Source organism: Penaeus monodon, chromosome 22 (assembly GCF_015228065.2).
Source record: "Penaeus monodon isolate SGIC_2016 chromosome 22, NSTDA_Pmon_1, whole genome shotgun sequence".
Classification (NCBI taxonomy): Eukaryota; Metazoa; Arthropoda; class Malacostraca; order Decapoda; family Penaeidae; genus Penaeus; species Penaeus monodon.
This window is the reverse complement of record NC_051407.1, coordinates 37,901,922-37,903,144: the sequence shown is the minus strand read 5'-3', so window position 1 is coordinate 37,903,144 and position 1,223 is coordinate 37,901,922. Positions and strand designations below refer to the sequence as shown.

At 38.8% G+C, this 1,223-nt stretch overlaps 1 protein-coding gene across 1 annotated transcript in view; it reads right to left on the bottom strand.

The window, feature by feature from the left end:
- Window positions 1–1,223, bottom strand: part of LOC119587430 (carbohydrate sulfotransferase 12-like) — an 11,508-nt gene that overhangs the window by 4,190 nt on the left and 6,095 nt on the right. The window contains exons 4-5 of the mRNA XM_037936161.1: window positions 579–661; window positions 325–459 (exon numbers count right to left, since the gene is read on the bottom strand). Coding sequence (XP_037792089.1) covers window positions 325–459; window positions 579–661 — 218 coding nt within the window. The remainder of the gene's footprint in view (window positions 1–324; window positions 460–578; window positions 662–1,223) is intronic.

Sequence of the window (1,223 nt, the reverse complement as noted above, 5' to 3'; positions counted from 1 at the left end):
GCTTCACAGCCTGTTTGTTAAAGATGATATGAAAGAAAATGGTAAGCTAAAAGACAAGTTGCTGGATATTATTTATTAATGGAAGTGAACGATAGTCACCGGGAAATGATGCAAGCCCAGTCTGAAGCTGTGGACACACATTGAGCGGAACGCATTGGAATTAAACAGGTATGCAGCATATATTTTTACAAAACCTAAAATAATTGTTTTTGTAGTATAGCGACGATTAAAAGAAAAGAAAATCTTAAATGGCCCAGAAATAAACAAACAAATAATAGATCAGTAGCACCGAACCTCTTAAAATGAAAACTAAGACCCTCTTACCAGTGCCTGTTAATACGGCCATTTTCGAACGTGTTGGCAACGTGATTCAGAAACTCCGTGAAGGTCACACTCAGGCGCGCTCTCTCGTCCTCGGGATCGAGTTTCTCGAATGACTTTTTCTTCTTGTTCAGAAAGCTGAAAACATCTCATCGGAATTAGCATGTTGGCTGTCTCAGCCACAAGACAACTTTTGGGGATCACTATAAACAGCAGCTATCGAAACAGGAGCGTTTTTGCGCAATTTCGTTACCAACTTTTTCCAGACTTCTGATTCTTGAAACTTGAAAACAAGGCCATTGCTAAGTAGCGCTGGTAACAAGAACTCCTTCAGGTCAGCCTAGAAATTTCAAGCACAGTTTACATAATTTATTATATTGTACTTTACATAATTCATTATATTGTATAGGAGACATCGTATATTCACGATTCTACCATATGTTCGTGAACAAAGGCTATTGAATTACATAAAACACTGAGGTAAAATAATGATAATGTTGATAACAAAAAGTAGCTTGAATAAGACTGTGGATCCGGAGACGACTTTTGTATCATAATGTTGTCACAAAGGTCAAGATTACAAAAAAAATCACTGCAACAAAATGGTCAAGTTCACAAAACAGAAGTCAAGTTCGTAAAAATGGCGTCATTGAAACGGTCAGGCTCGTAAAAAAATAGTTTCAACAAGGTCAAGAGCACAAAAGGTCGGGATGAATGAATCTAGCAGGACAACCAGGCACGAACTCAGGACCTTGCGATTGCAAAAACACCCCTCTACCACCGAGTATGGCTACTTCTCTGCAATAAAAGTAAAGGCAAGAAAAACGTTCAGGGCTACAGAAAAGGTCACTAAAGGTCAAGGACGCAAAAAAATCTGCGTATCTCGCACGGATAACTCCATC